Source organism: Xiphophorus maculatus, chromosome 7, assembly GCF_002775205.1.
Source record: "Xiphophorus maculatus strain JP 163 A chromosome 7, X_maculatus-5.0-male, whole genome shotgun sequence".
NCBI lineage: Eukaryota > Metazoa > Chordata > Actinopteri > Cyprinodontiformes > Poeciliidae > Xiphophorus > Xiphophorus maculatus.
In genome coordinates, this window is record NC_036449.1 from 19,332,736 (window position 1) to 19,356,786 (window position 24,051).

The window sequence follows — 24,051 nt, forward strand, 5'->3', positions numbered from 1 at the left end:
TTGACGAGTTGAGACGATTTCTGACCACGCGTCACATATTGACGCGAAGGGTACCCCCTTCTGTAAATAGGGGGTTAGAAGGGGGTCAACTATTGACCCCCTTCGCGTCAATAGTTGACGACTTGGGCAGGGTCCTTCAGCGTCACATGTTGATGATTTGGGTAGGTCACATGTTTTATGTGGATTATTGACGCGAAGGGTTCTCGCAACCACTGCCGAACCTTCAAAACCCGACGATTTGGTTAGGTTTAGGGCAAAAATTATGGTAAGGCATAGGGTAAAATCCCTCGCGTCACATATTGACGCGAAAGGGGTACCCTGTGCATCAATATATGATGAGTTGGGAGTGAGAATGTGTTGTGACTAGAGGCTTTTGAAACAGGCTGTTTTGCTGACACTAGTAGAGGATTTACTTGGACTGTTTCCAGAAGCAGGAGATAACCATATGGTAGCACAGAAACATGCTACCATATGGATATGCATAATAGTGGACCTTTAAATTTCAGTGACAAAATAATTGACTGTCCACACTTCTTTAAAATTTTATAAGCTTTTTTATTTGATAAAAAATTAGAAGCAGTCAGTACACTTTGATTCAATACTTGAAATAATAACTAATCTAATGGAACCCAGGTTATATTTATCTAATGCTGCAACTAAAGGATACTAATTAGTCTGATCCTACTAATAAGAAATCACAGATTGATTTAATCATTATGAACAACATTGGCAGGTATTGCTATTCTGGCCTTTAGATCCCACATTGCACATAACAAACAGCAATAATCACAGTCTATTCAACCAAGACATACAGTATTTCAGTTAGCCTCTAATTAGTTAATATACCTGATCCAAAAAGTAAAAAATACCCATTGACTTAATAGCTACCTGTGCCAGAGAAATCATGAAACCTGCAGCAAGAAGCAATCATCTTATCAGTATTTGTGCTTCAGCACCAGAAAACACAGCGCTTACTGTCTTGGGGCCCTTAATTACTCAAAATACTAACACTTTTATGATATAGTTCCACGATCAATAACTAAAGTAGGCATGGCAACAAGGACTGAGTCCATCTTACTCGACAGTACTATGTGCAGGAGCACCCAGAGATTTCAGACTGTCTTCAATCCTCTGCAGTGCTTTGGTGACCTGGATGACACAAAGCAAGTAATTTAACCAGCTGCAAAGACAATGTTGAAGAATTGTGAAAATAAAACATCATTTATACATAATTTAATCCAACATAAAAGATTGATTAAATCAGTTAATAACCTGTCCCTCTAGTTTCTCCATTCTCCTCAGCAGTGCTTTGAAGCTCTCTTCCTCTTCCCTCTCCATTCGTTCACTTAAGTTGGCAACTCTTAGCAAACAAAAAAGTAACATGAGTAACTGAGATTTCGATTAGCTGCACCTGAGGCCTATATTAGTTCAACAAAACTCAATATTCACAGAATAAGCAAATATAAGTTGAAAACATTTTATATGATAGTTGAGCTTGGTTTATCATAAATACAAAAATACTGGGTCTAAAATTCAAATAGAGTTTAACTCAAACAATGATAAGTCTGGGCCACAAAACCCTGCAATGTGGCACAAATGATTTTAATCAGTCACAGAAAACCATTTCTAATACAAATTTATACATTTTTGGCCCCTTAATTATTCCAAAGACCAACACATTTATGGCCTAGTGTCATGGTCTGTAATTAAAGTAGAAATGACAATAAAGACTGAATGCATCTCACCTGACAGTTTCTTTTGCAGAATCACCCTGAGATTTCTTAATGTCCTCCATACTCTCCAGTGCTTTGTTTGACTGAAGACACAAAGCAACCAGTAATTTAACCAGCTGCAAAGACAGTTCTGAAGAAGGGTGGAAAAAATATCTATACAGTGATATAGATCCAACATTAAAGGAGCCATTAAATCAGTTCATAACCTGTTCTTCTAGTTTCTCCAGCCGTTCAGTTAAGGTGGTAACCCTAAGAAATCACACAAAATAACATGAGTGAGTGAGACTTATATTAGCTGCAACCCGTATAATAACATGCTTTTCTCATATTTTATGTTAAACAAATCACATTGTTTATTCGGTTTATGCAACAAAACACATCATTCACATAGAATAAGCAAAGATTACAAATTGAAGTCATTTTTCATGACAGATGAGTTCGATTTACCATGAATACAAAACCACTGGATTTGAGCTTCAAATTGAGTTTAACTCAAACAATTTAAAGTCTGGGCCACAGAATCATAAAATGTGGCACAAGTTATGAAAAAAAATCAATAAGAAATACAGACAACTATTTACAATATGAAACCCTCCCATCATGTAATTTAAGTGACTATTCTGCTTGGCTTTCATTCAGAAGCTCATATAGAGGTATTTAGCCATCTAATAGCCTGGATTTTGCTAGAAGAGAGAGAACTTTCTGCAGGATTGTACTTTTGGGATGAATCCTGGATGCGCCCCTCCATGCTCTGGCTCTTCGCCTGCCGTTCAGATAGCACAAATGTGTCCCTCATCAAGGCCTCCCAGGACAACAGCTCCTCTTCCTCTTTTGGGATAGAAACCTCTGGAAAAAATGAGTGGGGCATGATTTTCACATTTGTTTCTGTCTGGCTCTTTCCTTCCAAAGAGCCAGAATATCTTGATCAACAGTTTTTTAGGGATGTTTTCTAACAAACAAAAGGTGATTTATAGAGCTTTCAGCTGAAAACGTAGCTATCTAGTGTATGATTAGACCAAAGTGGGGTTCTGAATCAGGTCTGTGATTGATTTTTTTTTTCAGACTTTCAAATACTGTTAATTAGCTTTTCTGTATTTCTTTAGTCCTGACAATTGTTTTTGTCCTTCACACCCTTGTCAGGTGCTACATCTGGATGGAAAACAAGTAAAAAAAGAAAAAAAACAGCCAAAAATTGAAGAATTTTAGAAAGACCTTCAACAAGCCTAGAGATAAGGAATCTAAAAATCATCCATTTACTGGAATCGACTTACATTCAGATTGAAACAGCCAGTCAGAAACTCTGATGTTTTTTCATTATTAATGAACACTTCATGCCTAAAATTCTGACAACAGAATTCTTCGAAGTGTTAGTTATTTTTGTGTGTAGAAGACTCAAGGTTTGCTACTTTTTGAAACAATATAATAAATATCAACTTTCAATAAATTTATTGTTGGTTTACACTTACAAAATCCCGTTTTGAAGCAACTGTTCTTTCACACAGAGTGTGACATCGTCTCTACTTCTATCTAGATAATTACTAAGTACTCATATCAGGAAGGTTGAAAAAAAAGACTTTCAATTTCTAAAGAGAAATTTTAATAAGCTAAATGAGGAATTGGCAGTAAATATAAAAAGATAAAGGTAGTATAAACATTTTTGTAAAGTACAGACGGAGACAATCATCAAAAGCAATGGATCTGAGGTCACCTCTTGTAAATATCACACATATAGAAATCAGGGACTAAGGCCTTACTGAATTCAGTCTGTAATTTCTGAGCTTTCCACAGCACCATTTTGATGAAGAGGTAGAGGTGACTGAAGATGATGAAAGGAGGTGGGGGGGCCGGGCGGCTGTAGTACTCTTTGATCAGCTGATATCTTTGAAACTTCCAGATTCTATCCGTGTTGTCATGGACCTCCTCAAACGAGTAGCTGTGCAGGCAAAAGATGAACAGATTCATTATGTTGAAATTAAACCGAAGCTGACAGATGATATGACACTAAGGACTCACTTAAAGATGGCTATGAGGAGGTTGATGAGCAATATGTTGGCACAGAGCAAGTAAATACAGAGCATGATGATGGTGAGCCACTCAGGGAAGACCGTCATTTGGTTTTCATTCAGCACAGGACACTTGGGCTTCATGGGATCTGTACCATCCATGCTGCATGAATTTATATCAAACCTAGTTTCTGAAGGAGACAAAACACTGAAACTAGAACATGCAGCATCACCAAGAATACTGGCTTCACCTACAGAGAGATTATGATTTCTCCTCAAGTAGTAAAACTACACGGTGCACTTCTCCACTCACTGTCAATATTTTCAGGGAAACTTCCAAATATAATGAGGTACGGCTCGTAAACAGCCCCACGAATGATCCAGTCCAGTCGATTGTCATTATGGATGAGGATGCCTTGTTTGGCCACACCGTACGCCACGACCCAGATGCTCAGGAGAAACATGAAGAAGAACATGTCCATCATCTGCAGCATAAATTACATCAGAGGGCAAAAAGACAGAAAAATAATTAACTGCAGGTAAATATTTCCATCTTAAAAACCATAAATAAATAATATAAGTTCTCTTATAGAAAATCACATTTAGAAAATCAGATGCAGAATAAAGTCTGGAAAGGGAGACACTGGAAAACACTAATATTTTTAAAGACTGAAGACCCTGGTGAAAAAAATGTCTCCAAAGACCTGCCTAAGGACTATAGGTTCATAAATGTCATGTTGTGTATTGTTCTATTGTTCCCACATTTTATGAGGTCCATTTTCATTCATGCAAACTCCTTACCATCTTCTTAACTATGATGATTTTAGGTCCCAAGGTGCGATTGATTGTGAAGATTGCCATGAGGCGGAGACAGAAGACCACAAAGTCAATGCACAGGATGATTTTACCTGGATAGAAAAGCTCTTTTGTCATCCTGAAGTGAAAAATACATAAAGTTGGTCAGTCACAGATTGCTGAGAGCCTTGGAAACCTTTCCATGTCTCTCTGAGAGACAGAGAGAGTACCTCAATCCAAGTCCTACACAGAACAGCACGATGGAGATGACATCCAAAATGTTCCACAGCTCTTGAATGTACACCTTGGCTTTCTCACAAAACCCAAAATGATCAGGATCATAAAACAGCTGAGAGAGAAAACAGAAATTTAAACCAACATGTCAGAATTTTATTGTCATCAGATATTTATTCTGAATAAGGTTAAATTTGATCGCTAACCTCCAGAGGTTGAATATTAGAATTTGGTTAAAAGTAACAGATATTTACATACATCGAATAACAAGACACACACATTTTTTCTCACTGTCTGAAGTTAGTTCTGACCAAGCCTTTCTTATTTTAGGTCAATTAGAATTACCCAAATTATTTATAGTCCTAAATGCCAGAAAATTAACAAGACAATTTTTTAGAGATTCTTTTTTTTTTTGGCAACTTTCCTAGAATTCAAAAGTTTATATACATTTGGTCAGTATCAAAAATAACTGTCTTTTAAAATCTATGCCTTGGGTTAAATCTTTTGGGATTCCCTCCACACACTTCTGATAGGTTAACTGACAGATTTGAACTAACTGGATAAACCTGTGGACAAGGCCACACCTGAAACACACTGCAGTACACCACTTGAAGGCCGGTTTCCCGCAGTGTTTATAAGTGTCTCTGTTTCAGCTCAATTCTTACAAAGGCTTCAACAGAAATGTGACCATTATCAGCATCCCCAAGTTTATTTGGAGTTTTGTTTGAGATAATGCATTATTCATTTTTTTCCAAGTTGGATATCTTTAGTTTTACATATGTGGTTAAGAGGCGCCACCTACTGGCATGGCTGCCTCAAACCAGTTTTAAGATATGCGTTATTGACCAGTGTAAGTAGTTCTCAAGTTTTATGGTCGAGTAATTAACAGCTCAGTTTGCAAATCAACCCTCCTAGTTAATGTTGGTAGGTCTGAGTACTTTTTAAGCTGTTGTTCATTTACATACTATAATTTTGTTTAAAAAAATTATGCTTATGTAAAGTCAATGAGTGTAGTAAACTTAAACTTTAAAAGTTACTTGTGAATCATGGAGCATGCAACCTGCGCTGAGTTGTAAACCTTCAGAAGTACAGACCAGACACTGTAACAGCGTATGAGGAAGCCAACGCAGAGTTGCAGACAATATGATTAATGCATGCTCTCTGCTTTGTGCCCAGTCCAACAACAATCCAAGCAGAAAACAGTCTTTGCTATCACTGTTACTGGTGTATAAAAAACCTATTTAAAATAAATAAACAAGCAACGCTTAGCTCACGTGTGGGGGTGGGTTTGAGAAAGCCAAACCACCATTCATATAATATACTGGGAGAAAACCTGAGAGCACAACTAAAGAATAAATAGGTTCTATTTTTAATTGGTTGTTTGCATTAATGCTGCCCTGGGCAACCGCCCATGTGGCCCATATCAAAAGCCGCCATTGTACATCTAACAGAAATGCATCAGACTCATTTATTTTAAAGTGACTGTTATTGATTTTTCTCACTGAATAAAAGTATTCAGTAAAAGTAAAAGTAATAAAAGTTGTTATTTTCCAGGTAAAATTTTGGTATTAATAAATGGAATTCATGACTCATTGACTCTTCTTCAACTTCATACATCAAGAACCTAGCTGGAGAAAGGATAATTCTCCAAACAGTGCCCATTATATTTGCAGCGTCTCACCTGTCTAATCTCCTCAGACACCAGAGTGAACAACCAGATGTAGAGCATCAACTCTTTTATAGACGGTGTACTCTGGAAGTCAATCATCAGGACGTAAGCAAACAGGAACAGGAAGGCAAAGTACGAGACGATGTTTCCATAAAACTTGACCTGAGGAGCGCTGTACAGTCCTTTCAGTCTGGACAAGCAGCCCAGAGGCTCCACATTCTGCTTACTGTGGGCAGAAACATCAACATCAATGTAACTCATTTGATCAAGAATTGTTGCTTATAAAGAAAGTAAAAATTCACTCATAATATACAACTAGATGGGCACCAGCAACCCTCCCGACCCCATTAGGGACAAGGGTGAACAGAAAATGGATGGATGGATGGATGGATAATATACAACTTCCACAACTCAGAGCGTTGAACAAAATTTGACAGCAAATGTTGAATAGGTCTTTAATTGAATCAATCAGAGATTGTCATCTCACGAGCAATCCGAATTATTGTTCAAAGTGCTTTTTGTCTCTTCCTCCCCAGTCATTTTTATCCACTCTTTCTGCTCGATTTCTCTCTGGAGGACTTCATCACATCTAAAAAGGAAAAACAGATATGAATGTGGAAAATGTGGAAATGCAATGCTTTACAACTTCAACAGTTTTTATTTATACAATCACTCCCAGTAATATTTCACCTGAAAGCCAGAAACTTGGTGTAGGTCAGAGGGAAGAAGACCATACAGATCAGCACCCTCCACACAGGATTGTTGACTGAAAGGTCACCACACCAAATCTGAGTAAGACGATCCTAAAGCACAAAGGTCTTATCAAAGGGTTTGTACAATATATGGGTATAAGATGACAGGCTCTCTTTGGCTCTCTTAAAAGGATCTTAAAGACTGCAGCAAACAGAAATGAGGGATGACAAGACTTTTGAACATCACTTTGTGGGTCTGTATTCATGATGTTTCACATTATAGCCACAAGCTATTTCTTAAGATTGTATGTAGATACAAAGTTGTCTTACTGGTAGATGTATGGGGCCTTACATTTTTTGAAGGAAAAAATTAACTTTCTTGTGCACAGAAAAGTTTTTCTTTTCTTTCAATCCCTCTATAGGGGCTCCATACAGGAGGACTTCCACCCCCGTATCAGGACTTTTTCAAAGATATCCCTGAATTATGTTCTATCCATCTCCCCATTATTTTGCTGTCAATGAAAAAAAAAAAACCTAACCCACAGCATGATGTTACCATCACTGTGTTTCTAGGTCAAAATAATGAATTCAGGGTGAGGTGCAATGTTAGTTTATACACATGCAAATTTGCACATAGGTAAGAAGGTTAAGTATTGGTCTCACAAGAGCACCTTCTGCCATAAGTTTCCAGTGTTCAGATTACACACAGGTTGACTCTGTTTGCTAATTAGGTGACTCTGGAGGCAATTACTTACACTGGATTTTATCTAGGGTCATTAGAATGGGTTTGTATACAGTGGTTGCATTCAAATGCAAGTGCTTTTCAGATTACTATATGTAAAGAAAAGGAACTTCCTTTTGTTTGAAATGTCTGTACCGTTCGTATGTCCTGAATCATAAAACCTAAATAAAAATCTGCTTCACCTGAACGCCTAACTCAGCCACAAAGTTTTTATCATTGGCCTCCAGCGCCAGCCTCAGACACGTCGTCTCGCCCCAAAGGCGTGAGGTTCGAACCAGCAGCTTCTGGGCACGCTCCTCATTATTCTTGTAGCACTCACTGAACACACCTGAAGAAAACACATGCAGGTCAATAAATCCCAGCTCAGTCTGTAAATGTTCTCTTTACCTCTGCCTCATACCAATCGCACGATCTTCAAAGTAATTGGCGAGCTCCAGCATTTCCTGAGGCTCGTCTGCATCAATTGACTCCTTTGCCATTTTCTTCAGGATCTTGCTGGCAGCCAGAGCAGCAGACATGCAGTCTCCACACTGCACACACACACAGAAATGCAGAGTTACACACATAAACCACTCTGAAGACACTTTCTTTAAACATGTGCAGGAGTTTTTAATCACCTGATCCCAGGCGATTTTAGACAGCTCCTTGTTGTTCTGGACAACTGCCCAAAGGAAAAGATCTCTGGCTGCAACCCTCTTAGATTCATCGTCCCTCTGAGTTTCAGGTAAAAAAAAAAAAAAAGTGAGGGATTGGATTTTTGGGTTAACTGGTCAGATACATTCTCTATAAAGCCGGGAGACATTGTGGACTCAGTGATTTCATGAAAGTCAAATAAACAATATTTTGATGAAATAATGAATAAAGAAACAAACGACATTTTGAACTGGGAACACTGGAATCAATCCCATGATGCTCCATACATAGGAGGTAAAGAGTGTCTAAGTTAATATTTATGTGCAAATGATTTGGACCTGAAGTTTGGATGGGAATCTTCATAAATGGATAGTTTATTTTCCTTTCACTGGGATGGGGTGTGTGCTATTCTTGTTGTTTCATTTCCAATTTGAATATATATATTTTTACAACTAAACATTCCTGTAATTGCAACTTAAGTATTTTTTAACTAAACTGTTCTTTAGTAATTTACGACTCTGTTTCCATTGGAAATGTAAATTTTCTTCTTCTACACACATCTCAGTCTCCAAACAACCTGAAAGTACACTGTGCTGTGACACATGGAGTAACAAGACATAAAATGATGTATCCCAGGACCCATTGCAGGGTGGAGGCAGGCCGGTGAAATTCAACAATTTACTTAAAATAAATAAAAAAATAAAATGACAAAAGCTAGCATTCAGCAATGAATCCAAAAATAGTGCAATAGGAACTAGTTGGTGTTATGTGATGCTAACAGGATGATCTGACCAAGAGCTAGCTGTCGGATTGGAATTGTCTGATTTATGCAGGAGAGCTATGTTGTGCCCCCAGCTATGAAAGACTGAAATTGCAGGAGGCTGGTATGACTATTATATATATATATGGGTCAAGTCAGTAATGCAATGACTTGACTGACTTGAGTGTTCCAGTCCTGCCATTTCCTAGACACTGTAAAAATTACACAAAGGAGCACAATTTTAATTAAATGTTCACTAGCACCATTTCACATCTAAACTCTAGTGTCAGAAATGTATGAAATATATTAAGTTGCACTGCCTAGATGTATTTATCGATATAAAGGCCTTCTCAGAAATGTTGTTAAGAAATTACACAAAAAAACAGAAACCACGCGTGGTACCAGGACCACATGCTGAACCAACTCTCTCAGCGTCCATGTGTCTCTTAATGGTGGGCTATTCTGGGTAATCAGAATTATAACTGATTGCATGGTTTATTATTATTATTATTATTATTATTAGATTATAGTTGCAGTATTTGAGTGAAGCATTAAATGAGAAAAAACTCATCCTGACCGTTACATCTAATTTAATCTGTAGAAAACGACCCAGGATTCTGTATTTCAGGCAGTAGCATTACTGCCTGAAATGTTACAGAAGACCAAGTGATGTTTTTCTGGCAGAAAGATGTTGTAGAAGGTATTAATAACAGAGATGCCTGTATATTCAAGTCATTTTATGAAAAACAATTACTTTTAATTGTAGGATTTTGTTTCTACCCACTTAATAAAGTTAAGAATAAAACATACTCACATACGGCCTGTCCTCTATCCACATAGTATGTTCTCCATCCTTGGAGGATGGATAGATGTGCTTTGTGAATTTCCCCAGCAGGTGGCGCACTTCAATAGAGACATCTTTCAGGGAGATATTTTTTCGTGCTTGATCAAGACCCTTCATGTCCAGTGCCTTCCTCCTGCTGCTGGTGGTAAATTTCACCTTCTTGAACAGCTTGTACAGAAAAAGGCAGTTGGGCAAGTTTTTGTAGAGCTCACAAAGGGTGTTGTCATCCAGAAAGTCCTCCAGACACACACCGTTTTCCAGGAGCAGACTCACAAAATCAGGCTTATTGCAAACCAGGGCTAAATACATGAACCGGTGGAGTTCACTGGACTAAAGAAAGAAAAAAAGAATCTTGTTAGTTTGGTGGAAACCAAGAAGTATCTACAAAAATACATAACAGGTATAATCTGACAAGCTCATCGTTGTGAAATATTTTTCATTCTCTTTTGAAAATATGCTTGATAAAATTACTTATTTCACTATGAACTTTTTTTCAGTAATAGCAATTGTTGAATCATTTTTAATGAATTCCAGCAGTTTTTATTTAAATTGTCCTTTTTACAAAGTCAAGTTTTTATCATAATGTTGTTTTTCCCCATGGCTGATTTATTTCATAATGACACTTAAACTTAATAACTTTGCATGTCAATCAGTGTCAATGGGAGGGACCAGCACACTCATTGGCTGGTCCTTAAGCATCAATTATTTTTTTCCAGCCTCTTTTTCCCCCATCTCTTGGCACCATTGGATAGAAGTTCTAGGGGCAGGGGGCAGGGGGCAGGGGGCAGGTGGAGAGAGAGCTCGAGTGGGGTGGTTCACCCAGTGTGCCAAACAGGCTAGGAATGCCTCTGCACAAAAGGGCAGGTTTAGGTGAGTGTGTGGAGGAGAGGGGGCAAAATGACAAAACTATGTGGTACTTTTAAATCCAGAAATAAAATGAAAATATAAATACTGTAAATAAAATATGACAGAAAGGCACTAGGTTGTCCAGTGGAAAGAGAGTAAGTGCTCTAGCACCACCTAGTGTCAATCTGTGAATGTTTTTATGTGCTACTACCTGAGTCACACATTAAAAAAAAATTAAGTAAGATTTTATAATACACAGTGCTCTGAAACAAATTCACCTTCCAAATCTTTTCCTCAGTGAAAATCTTAGTCTCAGCTGAATCAACTCTGTTCCAGGTGATAGCCAACTCCAGATGCTTCTTCCAGGACATATCTTCTTGTGATGTAGTGGTCTTGAAAGCTAGAATATACACTTACTGCTAAATGTTTTCAGGATATCTACAGAACACACACTTTTCAGCTTTTACTTAAGGCAAATAACAAGTTTAAGAACACAAAGTACTAAAATAATTTTGGCTGAGAAAAACAGAAATCTCATAGACATAAATTGGTGTAGAAGTCCACAAGTAGCTCAGTAAGCAGAACAATTATCCGATGATATATAAACACAGAAGAAAACGTATTAATAGAAACTTGAGACGAAGCATTTCAAACAGGTGAATCATCATAATACGAGCATTAACAGGGTTCAGTGATGTAGACTCACACTGTTTTAGTGCATGAAGCTTCTCCTAAGCAATATCCATTAAGTTCAAAATACAGCAGATCCATTTTGGAAACTGATCTGATGGACAATCGGGTTGGATAATGTAAAAAACAACTAGAACACGTTAAAATCAATTGGGCCTCACAGACTGCTAGCGATTCCTTGCCACTGCATCTCTGACTCTGACCAAGATAGGTAGGGTCTATTTTGGTCTGAGCTTTGTGTCACAGAAATTTGAAGAGAATGCCATGCATGAGACAGGAAGTGAGACACAGTGGCAAAGTAAAACACATACAATTTGGAGAAAAATACCAAGTTAAATCTTTTACTTGTGAAAAAAAACTGTTTAGTTAGACAGGGCAGGAGCTCAGAAGTACAGAAAATGAAGAAAGAGTGAAATGGTACATATATCTCTGAGAAACAGAGATCTCTGATAAACACTTGAGGCCTTCCCAGCTGGATTTGTACTGAGGTTATAATCACATATGTGGTTCTAAAAATCGGATGACTTAAAAAATCAGTTGATTGCAGTGAGTTTTATTTTGAGGTATTTGAGTAAAAGGGTTTAATAAGAATATGTTCCACACTTTTCAGATTTATACTTGAAAATATGATTTAAAGATCATGTTTCAATTACATTCCAAATAACTCATAAAATAACAATAAAATACACTGGACTGCAGTTGTAGCATAATATTTTAAATACTTTTGCAAGGCACCGTAGTTACCTTTTAGAAGAGTATCAAGGATTGCCACATCCAAAACACCCTGATCATCTTTCCTTGCTCTGAATATTGTCAGCAAGTCAGGCTTCTCAACTATCTTATGAATCTGGAAACAGAGCAGACAAATGTATAAACCCACAGTGCTGTTTTAGGAAGCTCACTTTCAGACCACAACATTTAAAGAAGAAATATATCACATAATGATTTACTACATCAGTTAATCCAGTACACATCCGATTAAATTTCAAGTAGGCGATGTAAAATAATTTTGTTTTGCTAAATGCCAAAGCAAATATTTTTCTTGAAAATTGGTAGATTACGTACAAGTTATGTTATTTTCCCTTACGTTGTGGTGCTTATTACTGAAAAACTCTGTTACCAGTGACTTCTCTCACTTCAGGATGACAGAGGGACACATCTAGAGGACACACAGCAAATGCCATCCAGATCAGATGTTTATTTTCAAAATAAGAGCCCATCAAAATGAAGGTTTTTTTTTGTTTGTTTGTTTTCTTAAGTTGCCGTGCTTATTGCTGAAAAACTTCCTGTTACCAGTGGCTTCTCTTGCCTCAGGGTGATAGAGGGACACATATTTGTGGGCTACCCCACAAGGGCAGGGTTAGTTAGTTATTTTATACCTGAAGGACAAAGTTGTACCAAGACATACCTCTGCAACCAATAGGAAAATTCAACTTTATAAGAACCATTTCACCAAAGAGGCCAATAGTGAGATGGTTTTAGCCCAAATAATGCCAAACAGTTTGACCCATAACAAAACCACGACAGTGTACCACCACATATCATGGACTGGACCATCATCACTTCACTAACCATATTTTTCCAGGCTTCAATCTGGTCATCTTTTATGTTTTTGTACTCTTCTCCAAAAAACTTCTTAGTCAGCTCCTTGATGAGAGTGGTGGTGATCCTACTGATTGGGAATCCAGACGCATGAGCGATAACATCTGCTATCCTGCCAGAGCCCTGCAGGATCACGCACGGTGTGCCCTTTTCAATTGAACTGTAGATGGTCTGAGAGGAGACAAAGATGAGTCAGTTCACTAGAAACACGAAGACTGAAAGATTTAGGAATCTGTTGACTCACTTTGAGTGTACCTTCTCCTCCGTCCAACACCACACAAACCACTAGGGTTTTTATAGTAGTCGCTGGAGGGTAAATAATGAAAACAATTATTTACAGTTATTAATAATTAGGGATCAAAGCCTGCGGAAGCTAACAGATGACCAATGCAAAACATGGCCATTTTCCTGCTCTTCTGTAATTGTACATATTTTATTATTATTATTAATAATATTATTCTCATTATTCTCTTCCACTTAAACACATAGGTCAGAAAACACAAGAAATGCTGGGAAGAAAAATAATATAGCATTCTAGTAGAAAAACCTCACTGATACTCAAGATCCTAACAGGAGATGATGTGTTGTCACTGTGTATTGACTTTTATGCAGTATTGTTGCAAGGTGATGTAAAAAGTTTGTATTTATATAACCACCTGACAGATTTACACCAAATTTGGTACAAATCCTCAAGACCACGCTCAGAGGTGGTTACTTGGTTATGGCTTATATGTAATTTCACATTTAAATTTTGAACTTGGTGAAATCAAATGTTAATATTGGGGAAATCACACTGTATACAAAGCTGCATCCCATGAAAATTGAGAAACGTTTGCTAACCTTGACAGAATTGAGCTCCGCCTTGTGTTTCAGAAATTAATACATGCTAAGCAACATGGGCAAGTTTTCTTTTGAAAAGAAGTTTCAGACTGTGGTAGATTGGGAAATTTGGGCTGTTTTTGGACATGATGGTCATTCGTGAATATTCTGGGATTTTTGAGGCATTGTGGACTTTTAACAAACTTCTGAATATATTTCAGTATCACTCACATTGCTACAACAAAGGTTATTTTTTGTACAAAAAACATTTAATATCTCACATATATATGAAGATATGAGAACATTTGGAAAGAATTGTATTTACATTTTTGCGGTTATAACTCAGAAGCTTTGGAATGCTGATAAATTGCAGATTTTTTTCTTTATAAACATTTACTTGGTGTTGCAGTATAAAATGACAGTTAGCATTTTTGTTTTTTACTGAAACCTACTGAATTTTCTAACATTGAAGCACAAGAGTGATTCCACAAAGACTGTATTATCTGAGAATACATGACTGTATAAAAAAAAAAAAATATATATATATATATATATATATATATATATATATATATATATATATATATATATATATATATATATATATATATATATATATATATTTGGATTCATTAAATATAGATTTTGTATTAATTTCAGTCAATATGCTAAAATTGGTTGCTACCTATTTTATGCTAGAAGAAAATCATCTACTGACAGATAAGTAACATTTTACTCAACATGTTAACATGACTGAGAATATTTTGGTGATTTCTTGATAGACTGTGGTTTTTAATTAATTGAAGGGTAAATTTTCTGCATGAAGGAATTGGACATGTGGAGCAGAGAAGGAGATGTTCCGCTTCTTTGTTTTGTTTTCTGTGAGGGAGGAGGTATAAAAGAGAACATTCCTGTGATTTGGAGATGCACTAAGCTGTTAACTGTTTATATCTCTCCCAGTTTAAATTTGAAAAAAATACATTAAATCAATTATAAATCAATTATTTTATGACTAAAGCAAATACAAGCTTTCATTTGTTCTTCACATGTTAAATAGTCAACTCAGTTTTTTAAAATATCCAATTTTATGAAAACCCTATACTGTCACTCTTGCTCACCATAAATTTGTTTTATTTAGAGGGAGTCAATATATTTGATGATCTTACCTTGAACAAAGTTGCTCTAATATTCCAAGTAATTATTTAACATAATGAGGTGTAATAATCTCCAGTAAACATATTGGTGATTTCCCGCCTGTGTTGCTATATATATAAAAACAACAGTCATATATTTTAATTTGGATTTAAATAGCTGAACTAAAAAGGATTTTTAAGTAGTTCAATTTTATATTTTTACATTTAAGTTTTAAGAATGGAAAAACAAAAACAGCAACATAATTATTGTTATTTATTTAATTTTTTATTTTAATTTGTTTGCGATTTTGTTATGAGAAGGAAAAATCAAAGAGCCAACTATACATGGATTGCTTGCAGTTCTCCTTACTTTTGATTTTTTTAAAATTATTATTATTATTTAATAATGAAGATTAATCTCCTTTAAACCTTTAGTTCCAAGAGTTTGGTCTGAGATGTACTGCTCTAGTTCCGTGCGCAGCGGGATCTCTGCACCATAGGCCTTTTTGTCACTGGTCCCATCATCAACCAGCAGGAGGTGGGAATGATTGTCGTCGAGACAGACCAGATCACCCTGACCCTGTTTGTCAATCACATAATGAGCTGGGAAGCAACCCTGCAGCCAAACACAATAAAAAAGTATGAAGGAAACATACAAATCTATTCACAGGAATAATGTGAAGCGTGTGTTCATCTTACTTCTTCATTTATTAATTTGTCCTTGTTGTGAATTACTCCCCATGGCGCCACTCCAATAGCCACTATTTTCCGCTTCGTAGTGTTATTCAGGGCACAGTCCCTCACAGCCTGTCCTACATGCATCATCACACCAGAGTGGGTACCGCCGGTGATGATCCATGCACCTAGAGGTGAGGAAGTATCACTGTGTATGTTTCTGGCTGATATTAATCACACCTATCTCTATTTTACTGTGTGTTTCACCTGTAGTCTGAGCCACTTTGATCAGTCCTCTGTGAAAAGCCTTCGTCAGGTGGGACTTCAGGTAGAAGTTATTGGCTCCTCCAGACACTGAGATGACCAGATTGGGAGGCGGAAGTTTCCACTGCTTTGTCAGTAACTCGTAGAGCACTTTAGGTCTGGTGTCTGTGAATACTCGTACATACTGGTAATGAGCAAACAAGAAGTGACATCAGAATGCACAGATATACATTTACAGTGTGTTATAAAAGTACTTATACCCAACGAGGTTTTTCAAAAAGAAAATAATAATAATTCTATTGGAATTGTATGCAATATATCAACACAAAGTAGCTTGTAATTGTGAGGTGGCAGGAAAATAATATATTTTCTATACATTTCTTTAACAAAGAAAAAACAGAAATGTGCATTTACATACAGTACATCTGGAAAGTACTCACTATTTCCATATTTTGTTATATTACGGCCTTATGACAAATCATATTAAATTAATATTTTTCCTTCATATTCTACATATAAATACCCCATTAAGACAATGTGAAAAAAAGTTTTTAGGTTTCTTGTAAATGTAATAAAAATAGAAAACCAATAAATCACTTTTATGTAAGAATTTATGGCCTTTGCCATGAAGCTTAAAATTAAACTGCTTCCACTGATAGTACTTGAAATGTTACGACAGGTTAAATGGAGTCCAGCTGTGGTAAATTCAGTTGATTGGATTTGATTTAGAAAGGCACACACATGTCTATAAAAAGTCCCACAGTTGACAGTGCAGGTCAGAAGTCAAACACCAAGCCTTAAATCAAAGGAATTGTCTGTAGACCTCAGAGAGAGAATTGTCTTGAGGCACAAATCTCAGAGGTGATCAAGAACCTGATGGCCTCTCTGTCAGAGCTCCACTGTTCCTCTGTAGAAAGAGGAGAACCTCCAGGAAGGACAACCATCTCTGCAGTAATCCACCAATCAAGCCTGCATGGTAGAGTGCCATGCAGGTCTCCATAATACTAAAGCCATCCCTTAATTAAAGACAAAAGGAACCTGAAGGACTCTGATAATATGAGAATCAACATTTTCTGGTCTGAAGAGACAAAGATGGTACTCTAAAGTGTGAATGCCAGGCATCATGTGCATCAGGCACAGCTCATCATCAGGTCAATTCCACCCCTGCAGTGAAGTATGGAGATGGCAGAATCATGCAATGGGATAGCACATTTTACAGCAGAAGGAATTGGCACACTAAACAGAATAAAGAGAAAAATGAATGTAGCAATTACCAGGGACATCCTGGATGAAAATCTGAGGTCAACATCTTGACCTCATACTGGGGCAACGGTTAATTTGTCAGCAGGACAACGACCCAAATCAGATGGCCAAGATCTCTAAGGAGTGGCTTCAGAACCATTCTCTGAATGTCCTGGGTTAGTCAAACCAGAGTCCAGACTTGAATACCACTGAACATTTCTGGAGAAATCTGAAAATGACTGTACAGATGGCTATCATCAAACCTGTTGGAGCTTGAGAAGTACTGCACAGAAGAATAGTTGAAACTGCCTAAAGATTGGTGATCTTTAAATATTTTAAATGGCATTTATGTTTCTAATCAGATAGCAAAAACTAATTGCATTACGACATTTATAATTGAAATTCTATGTGGAATGTTTTTCCAAATAATCTGTTTAGTAAACTAGGGGATCTAATTTTTGTTGTTGTTGTGTTTTCCTTTCTCAGTTGAAAAACGTCCAGTCAAATTAGTTAAGTTTCATTAGCAAGTTCTGTTATTTTGGTCTCTTCTATAGAAACACAACTACTCTCAACATAATTGCATCATATAGAACAATGCTTATATATTACTTAAAAATAAATCAATTATATAATTAGGTTGACAAAAATATTAATTTAATAAATCAGTTACTCAGCAGTAATAGTGAGTGGAAAACTCACTTTTAAATTCCCCAGAAGACTCAACACTCAAATTGAAAACCTAGAAAAGAGACCTAGGAGTAAATGTCACTGGAGGAATGGCAGTCTGTGGGTACAAAGGCTCACAAACAAACAATTAACTCACACTTAAGGTCACTGCAGTACAAATGATTAATGCAAATCTATATTACACCAGTCAATTTAAATCGGTATAATATTAATATACCAGACACATACACAAAATGCTTGGAAGAAAAAGGGACACTATTTCATTGTACTTGGGAATGCAGAGAAACTGCTCTTTTCTGGATTAAAACAGACCAAATAACAAGCAGTGGATCAGACAAATGTTGCAGAGGTGTTATCATTCATCCTGTGTATTGTGACATAATAATATTACCTTTAAACTGAGATAGAATGATTTACCTTGCTACTCTTTTTCCAAAAACCACCAAAATTGATGTCTCCAAAAGCATCTGTTGACACCTCGTGGACATGTTTGTCTTCATTGCAGGTATGCTTTTTGAAGTCCTCTGGCTTGCTGGCTTTACCAATGGAGTCAAGCTCTGAATATTCACAACAACATACTTCCTTGTTGCTGTAAAAAATACAAATACAAATTGCAAAATTTCACATGTTTATGTTGGTAGAAGAAGTTTAGACATGTGTCCTTTATGGGAAAGGATACCAATCCTTTAGTACCCTGATTTGCCTTTGTATTTCAGACTGTTGGACTGATCTTATTTCTCATTCATGAAGGCTATTTTTTAATAGCTTTTTTGACAACACAAAGCACGCAACATCTACAGTTCTGTAGATATTGGTATTTCAGAGCACTTTAACTGGAATCTAAACTAAAACTAAAATCACAGCTTAAGAAGTGGCAAATCATCCCACCTGGCATCCTTCTTAAAAGGGCAGCATTGCTTTCTTGTTATGTTGTTCTTGATCCACGTGGAAATTTGCTGGAAAGAAAAGGTAATAGACAGATGTTTAGATCCTGTTTTGATTGCCAGAGTATAAAACGACCATGAGTGAATCTCATCTCATCTCCCTTCATGCTGCTACACTGTAAGGATTGGTGGTGATCAGAGTGGCAGACTGTCAGCTCTGCATCAGAGATACAGCTCAGCAGGAAACTGAACTGACTCAGAGCTCTCTGTACAGTGCAGACTGGGGATGCATGAATTAGTGTATTGATGAATACACTAATTCACACTATTCAGTGAATTAGTGTACTCACAATTGAAGGGAATAAAGCATCAGATTTCTTCCAAATCAACAAAAAATATCTATGTTGAAAGGAATATACAATATGGACTGTGAATAATAACAATGTAAAGGTTTTTTCAGACTGTTTTGTTGGAAAAGCATTCATTGTCCCCTTTTTCACAGAGTTATATTACAACTACAAGTTTCAATGAATTTATTGGGGTTTTTGTAAAAATAGAAAGTAGTAAATAACTTTGAAGTGAAAGAAAACATATGCATAATTATTTTAATGTTTTCACACAAAGGAATTTTTCAAAGCTTTGGTATGTATATGCATTTCCCTAAAGAAAAATGAGATTCTTCAGAGTTACATGTAAACAGCCCTAGAAACAATATAAAGTATCAAGTGCCAAAATAAAAAACTAGTTTGGTTACTTGCAGCAAGTGCCTTATTCTTCTGTGCCTATGTCTCAAGCTTAAGAAGTATAAATAAATTAATAAATAAATAAATAAATAAATAAATATTTATTTTGGTGATGATGTCACCAAACATTTACAGGTGATCACCAATCCTCAAAGGATATTATCAGATATCATCATTATATCATCAGACCTCAAAGACTGGTCTTTCACCATCTTTCTTTCATCTTGAAAGACGATTAAAGACTAGTCTTTGAGGTCTTTCATTCTCAAAGAAGGAGGATCTCTTCTTGACCCAAGAGAATGTAAGACAGTTCTCGTGGAACTGTTCAATAATATTTTGGATAGTTCTCAACCCAATTTCAGTAGTTTCTGCTGACCCTATTAACCTGGGTGAGATTTTAGGTAGCGGCCCTGAACTCCTGCAGGTCCCCCAATCATCCCACTAATATATTTATACATAAACTCAACTACCTTTTTTTGGGTTAGAAAAATAAATGTTAACCAAACCATAAATTACCTATAAACTGAAACTATTGAAAATATTCAGACCTGATTAATATTATCCTGTATGTTGGACGCAGAAGAAGAGCTAGGCGATGTTGCAGAAGGACTTGGGGTGTCCTTTAAAGGTATCGATTCATCTGAAGAGAAAAAGAGGAGCATGATTCCAGAAATAAAGTAAAAAACATAAGAAATGGGTTATGTACAGTATGTTTACTGTACTGTACAAGTAAAATACACAATGAATTTGCTTAAATGCAATTAATATCAGATTGAAATTATCACAGTGAAATGCAGTATTCAATGAATATTGCATGAATACTGAAACAAGTTGCTTGTTCCTAGGACTTGCTCCTAGGAACATGATGTTTCTCCACAACATTATGTGATACAGAACGCTGCTGCTTGCATTCTCACTAAAACCAGGAAGACAGAGCACATCATCCCAGTCCTAAGGTCCTTACACTGGCTCCCAGTAGCTCAGACAATAGACTTTAAAATGCTGTTAGTTTACAAAATGGCTTAGCACCAAAATAGACTAAATACCTGTTTTGTATGTGTTAGAATAATTATGTTTTATCATTCTTACAAAAGTAGTTACCAGTTTGTTTTTCATTTAAAGGTTTAGTATTCACACCCCAGAGAGTGAACCGTGTGAAAGACAAAACTTGCTTTTTCTCTAAACCTTGAAGGTGCAGCTGCTTCTTATCTTGGGATACTCCTTAAACTGCTTGTATGTAGAATGTAGTTCTTCCTTGTTTCAGAATAGCCATTCTTTGATTTATCACTCTCCCACATTTCACTCTTGACTCCCTTCTTTCTCCTGCTTAATAAAAAGACAGGCTCTGCTGAAGGGAGTCAGAGCGCATGGGAAACACCTTGGAGAAATGGTTTGCTATGTTTTCTCCTTCTGCAGAAGCTTGGTTGAAAACACATAAATGTTGTCTGTGGTTCTTTCTTTGTATTTAGGTAAACAAAATACCTATCAGTATGAAACTTCCAGACCTTTCTGGTCTTCTGGTTCTAGGCTACTCTGCATCCCCAGAACCAAACATAGAGAAGCCGCATTCAGTTTCTATGCACCACAAATCTGAAACAAACTTTCAGAAAACTCCAAAAAAAAAGGCTGAAATACTGAGTTCCTCTAAATCAAGACTAAAAACACACCTGTTTAATGTTGCCTTTGATTTAAAATACCTGGAACATTGATCAACATATGTGATGTGCATTTGTTTGATGATTTTGATGATGGCATTTGACAAAATGTAAAATCTATTGCTTGTTTCATAATTGGTGACTGTACTATATTTTATAATGTAAGGCTCTTTGAACATCCTTGTTGCCGAAATGTGATATACAAATTAACTCGAATTGACTTTCCAGTCATACATGTCGACACTCAATGCTGGTGGTGGGGCTGTAGGAAAGGAATGTAATAAAACAGGCTTTATCACGGCAAGGTATAATCAGGTGTCAGGACAATTTTCTGAAAGTTTTAGGATTGTTTTCTTGCTGATCTTGTTTGCATTGTGCACACAACATTCATGGTCATATCTTCTTCAGTTTTCATTTCTATGTGTTTCACATCATTGTAAAGCTTAGAATCTACGCTTTTTGAATCTCTAAAAACTCAGGGAAGACTTGTTCCTGGTTTTGTTATGACTAGTCACGACTAGTCATATATGGAAATACAGTAATGATGCTAAGTTGACATTAACCTGCCCAATTGACTTGTTTTCGCAAACCTACAGTCATTCTTCATTGCTTTGTTCCCCTTGAAGAAACTGGTATTTACTCAGTTTTCATCATCACTTTCTCAGCAGAGCAGAAGAAACCTCTTGCAAACCATGAGAACCATTTCTCATTAGTTTGACACATATTACCCTACCTTTTCCAAAATAGATGTCATTAAACAAGTCCAAACTCAATTTTTCTCACTATAGTAGCCAAACAGAAATCGCCTCTTCCTAAGTATTAGAAACTACATAGAGTATGAAAGCAACTGTTTCACACTCCTTGACACAAATTTTCAATTAGCATTTAAAAGACGGCAAGTTTGTGTTGTTATTTACCAGTTGGAAGAAGGAGATCCCAGGCAGATGGGAATGAGAGTCAATACCGCATATTTCTTGTGTAGTAGATAACACTATTTTCTTAATTTCTTATTTTCAAATAGATTTTATTTTGGTTTACATTTACAGTATTTTCTGCAATACTGACAGTATTTCAGTTTTCAGCTCAGTTTGAAAAAAAAGAGAATGGAATAAATAAAATAACCATCAAAGCATTGTTCATGATGGTGTGGGGGTAGAGCGTACGACCCTTCTTCAGAGGCCTCTGTACTGTGTAATCATAGGTTCAAGTCCCAGCCTTTTGATCTTTGATGCATGTCTTCGCCCTCTCTTATAACCCATGTTCCTGTCAATTTACTGTCAGATAAAGGCCACTAGAGCAGAATTATCATTACTCCAACCCCCCCCCCCCAAAAAAAAACTAAGGCAACAGGCAGTTCCATCACGTTATAACATTAGTTTTACTGTACCTTTGTTTATTTCTTTCTTACTTCTGTTTTTCTTTGTTCCTCCTTGGGCATCAGACATTGTGGGACGTTTTGACATGATGCTTTCTGAAGCTACGCGCCTTACAAAACTTGTCCTCCCAGAGCGTAAGTTATACCTGAGAGCAGTGAGGGGAGGGAGATAGAGTGATGCGTGGGTATACACCAAATAGTAGAGAAGTAAGGGGGAACTAGGAAAGATATTATTATTATCAGATGTAATATTTAATATTAATTGTCATACAGCTAAATACCTACAGAATTATTTATATCAGGGAATTACTTCTTTTTTATCTTTTTTTTATCACTGATGCATACATAGTCCTTTTTTTTGCTAAGGGCTGGCCAGTGGCATAGGTAGGCATAGGGCAAAAGCAAATGCTAAGGGCCCCAGCAGTCCAGGGGGTGCCAAATACAGGGGAGAGAATAAAAGAAAGTAACTTTCAGTATTCTTTTTAAGTCTATTGGGTAATAATATGATTTCCTAATATGATAGATTCTGCACTAATTTACTCATTTATATTAAATGCTCCATCTAATAATGATACTTTGCCTAGGTACCCCATCATTCTCTACTATTTGGTTTATTCCTGCAGCCCACACACCTTTTACTCCTTCCCTCACTGCTCTCAGGTATGTGTTGCCTTTTGACTGCCGGGACGAATTGGGTGAGTGTTGTAAGGAATGTGACTTCAGAAAGTCAAGCTCTTTCAAATTGTCTGATGGCCAAGTAAAAATAAAAAAACAATAAAGAAGAAGAGCAAAAAAGTGACAGAAAAAGAGGTAGGGTAAAACTTATGTGATGAAATTGTCTGTTGCTTTTGTTATGGATATATGATTCTGCATTCTTGTTATATTAATTTTATCTTCTTACATGTACAGCGGTGCACACCATAAAGAATTAACAGTGATAATTATTGACAAATAATAATAATTAATAATTATAATACGACTGGTGTTGATCACACATAGTCTTAGATAAGCTGATAACAGCAGACCAACACGCCTTATTGAGGTTGCAGAATGAGGCGTAGATAGAAGCAGAAACTCGCACTCCACTCTTTCTTTGTCATGCTGAGGAGTCCAGCATTTTACTAAACTGAGTCTATGTATTAATTGTATCTCTGTTCCAAAATAAGTGTGTATTTTACACTGCGTCATTAGACATTACAGTTTTTACACATAACTAATACAATTCAATGAGTAAACAGAACTCAGGTCTGAGTAGGCTGTAACCAACAATGCCATGCAAGCCAAGAACAGCTTTTTTCAACTTGAACATGTTTTTTATCTGCAGAAACATA

The 24,051-nt window shown here is 36.5% G+C and overlaps 1 protein-coding gene across 1 annotated transcript; it reads right to left on the minus strand.

Moving 5' to 3' along the window:
- Positions 1–565: 565 nt before the first annotated feature.
- Positions 566–22,823, minus strand: LOC102227852 (transient receptor potential cation channel subfamily M member 2-like). Its single transcript, XM_023336480.1, has 28 exons — positions 22,733–22,823; positions 20,239–20,330; positions 18,952–19,019; positions 18,481–18,652; positions 16,138–16,318; positions 15,895–16,058; positions 15,625–15,811; positions 13,488–13,549; positions 13,214–13,414; positions 12,386–12,488; positions 11,230–11,351; positions 10,076–10,435; positions 8,486–8,581; positions 8,269–8,398; positions 8,051–8,196; positions 7,125–7,237; positions 6,922–7,023; positions 6,447–6,660; positions 4,762–4,880; positions 4,538–4,670; positions 4,050–4,221; positions 3,747–3,927; positions 3,488–3,666; positions 2,450–2,579; positions 1,940–1,982; positions 1,746–1,816; positions 1,273–1,360; positions 566–1,149 (listed from the first exon to the last, which is right to left on the minus strand). Exons 1-28 carry the CDS (start codon positions 22,806–22,808, stop codon positions 1,075–1,077), a joined length of 3,780 nt encoding a protein of 1,259 aa, XP_023192248.1. The 5' UTR covers positions 22,809–22,823; the 3' UTR covers positions 566–1,074.
- Between the last annotated feature and the right edge of the window lie 1,228 nt (positions 22,824–24,051).

What these genes read in the sequence shown, in the direction of transcription:
- LOC102227852 (XM_023336480.1), bottom strand. Translation starts at nt 22,808, where the DNA reads ATGTCAAAACGTCCCACAATGTCTGATGCCCAAGGAGGAACAAAGAAA. An exon ending in ATCCAGGATTCATCCCAAAA is followed by an intron (nt 1,983 to 2,449) that starts GTACAATCCTGC and finishes GTGATTTCTTAG; the next exon opens with GGTTACCACCTTAACTGAAC. An exon ending in TGGAGAAACTAGAGGGACAG is followed by an intron (nt 1,150 to 1,272) that starts GTTATTAACTGA and finishes TGTGTCATCCAG; the next exon opens with GTCACCAAAGCACTGCAGAG.